The sequence below is a fragment of the Sinocyclocheilus anshuiensis genome, unplaced genomic scaffold (genome assembly GCF_001515605.1).
Source record: "Sinocyclocheilus anshuiensis isolate Anshui unplaced genomic scaffold, SAMN03320099.WGS_v1.1 scaffold1580, whole genome shotgun sequence".
NCBI lineage: Eukaryota > Metazoa > Chordata > Actinopteri > Cypriniformes > Cyprinidae > Sinocyclocheilus > Sinocyclocheilus anshuiensis.
The window spans coordinates 816712-819139 of record NW_015557283.1 but is presented as its reverse complement, the minus strand read 5'-3'; the positions used below and the strand labels follow the sequence as shown (position 1 = coordinate 819139).

At 39.8% G+C, this 2428-nt stretch overlaps 1 protein-coding gene across 1 annotated transcript in view; it reads left to right on the top strand.

The window, feature by feature from the left end:
* Positions 1-2190, top strand: part of LOC107679073 (lysine-specific demethylase 4B-like) — a 65901-nt gene extending 63711 nt beyond the window's left edge. The window contains exon 20 of the mRNA XM_016474490.1: positions 764-2190. Within this exon, the coding sequence (XP_016329976.1) occupies positions 764-1105 (342 nt within the window). The 3' untranslated portion in view covers positions 1106-2190. The remainder of the gene's footprint in view (positions 1-763) is intronic.
* Positions 2191-2428: the final 238 nt, after the last annotated feature.

Sequence of the window (2428 nt, the reverse complement as noted above, 5' to 3'; positions counted from 1 at the left end):
TGTGTTGTGAGTTCACTGGCGCCGTCGTACTGGCTGCCGTCGCATTATCCAGGTGGATGATGCACACTGGTGGTGGCTGAGGAGAGATCCCCCCACATGATTGTAAAGTGCTTTGGGTGTACAGCAATACACAATAAAGCGCTATATAAATGCATCATTCATTCATTCATTCATGAGCATAAGAGCTTTGTGCCGCTCCGTATTGGAGCATTTCATATTGTAATATTTTTGCACAATGAAAGATTATTAATAGCTTTTCTTGTTCTGTCCGATCTATCATATGTTGCTGCCTCATTACTGTGCTATACATTTAAAAGAAATGCCTTTTAATTTTATATTATATATTTATATATAAATATATTTACTTATTTTTCATGAATGTATTTTACAGAAATACAAAATGTTTAGATTTTATAAAATTATTGTGCCCTCATGATTTTTCTAGAGTAACTTTTGCTGCTGAATTATCCACTAACCTAGTTTATAATACTATTTTTGTCATAGATTATGATTATATATTTTTTAATTTGTTATCTTTATTTAAAATGAAGTTGCCTGTATTTAGTAGATTGTGTTTAACACACAAAAAAAGTGATGATCAGGTCAACATACATTGAGGTATGGAAATTCTGCACTAATTAAAAAAAAACTATGCTGGTATCGGGAAAAAAATGGTATCAGTCCACCCCTAGTTGGAGCCCATTTGGAGAGCTCTGATTGACGTCACTACATGATAATGGTCTTTTTTTTTTCTTTTCAACAGGCAACTGTGAACCAACAGCAACCTCAGGCGCAACCGTCAGATGAACCTCTGGCCGCGAAACGTCCACGTCTGCCAACACCGCTGCCAATACTAGCCATTGAGCCCTCGGCACAACCTCCAGAAATAGTCACTGCTTTCCTGCCCGCTAGTATTACTCCAAACACCAGCACTGCCCCCTGCCTGCCTCCCCCCACCTCACTTCCTGTTTCAGCACCCACACTTCCTGCCCCGGAACCCAGCGAGAGTTACACGCATAGCTCAAGCTATATAGCCTACATGGAGTCTCTCCTCAACTCTGACTTTCCTCCAGAAGAGGAACAAGGTGTTGAGCCGATGTATTGAAGCGCCACTTTGCGCTACCAGCTATTCGTCAACACATACAGACTTTAAATTCATCTACTGCATGTCTTTGTTTCATTTATTCGCTGTCGTGCTAATCTGAGTCTCCCACCCATGAACGGTGCGCGTGGGACGATTGCGTGTCATTATAGACTGAAGCCGAAAAGGACCCAGTACATAGCCTTGGGGGATGCCTCACTCTTCCGACCCTTTCCACGATCCCTCGCTCCGGTTCTTTCACTAAACGGAAAGAGCCGCCATACATTTTCAGATGGGATAATCATTCACTGTATGTGCGGTTTACTTTATACCTGATTTTTTTTCTCTAATGAGTGCTAAATATTTTTCTAACTCAAGCCAAAACATGCTACCCGGTCACAGATCACATAGACAGTCTATATCTGTACAGTTTCAGGTATTTTTCTCTGTACTCAAGTGTTCGGGCGGGGGGTCACAGGAAGAGTTTTAGCTGGGCTCATGGGATTTAATAAGTATTTAAATGTCTTTTGTCACATATAGATTTAATACTTGTATAAAGAAAATCAATTATGGCAGCATCAGAAGCTACAGTTTTCAGTTACCGTACACAACTGTGTTACGATAGATTTGCGCGGGTTCATGTATTCTTCTATAATCTACGATAAAATGTTTTTCAGCACCAGATGATTTGTTTTTGTAGCATACTTGGTAGACGTTGATATTGAATACTATTCACCTTGTCTGTTTTTTATTACGAGTACCGTTGTTGTTATGATTATTATTTTTATTGATTTTTGTTTTGGTGAATCTTTGCAACACAATGTCGAAAGATGAAAAAAAAAAGTTGAATTTATAATTTTTATTCAAGAGGTTGAAGTGGTGTACATTTAAGCGTATAGTCATAGGTGATGTTAAACAGATACGCAATCTGCCTTCTCAAGGTGCTATAGAAGTCTTAGACTACTGAGGGGCGATCCGGGTCAAGTGACCCACAATGAGGTGTACATACTAGACGTCCTGCTCACAAATTGGAAAAAATGTTCTTCAGTGTAACTTCTAGTCTTATCAAATGCCATGTCACATTCAAATAAAGGGTCTGGTTGTCGCTTCGGATTTGTTTTCTCCTTTTTGTTGTTTGCCCATCCTTGTTTCGTCTTCTGACGTGAGCGATTATCAATCGGCACGCCTCCTTCACCGGTACTTGCGGATTCATCATCCAAATAGCACTGAGAATTTGATCCAGTGCACCCTAGATTAATTTGGAAACAAACACTCGAATAAGACCTTTACAGACAGGATTGTCGTTATAGACTGAAGTCAAAACAGACCCAGTACATAGCCTTGGGG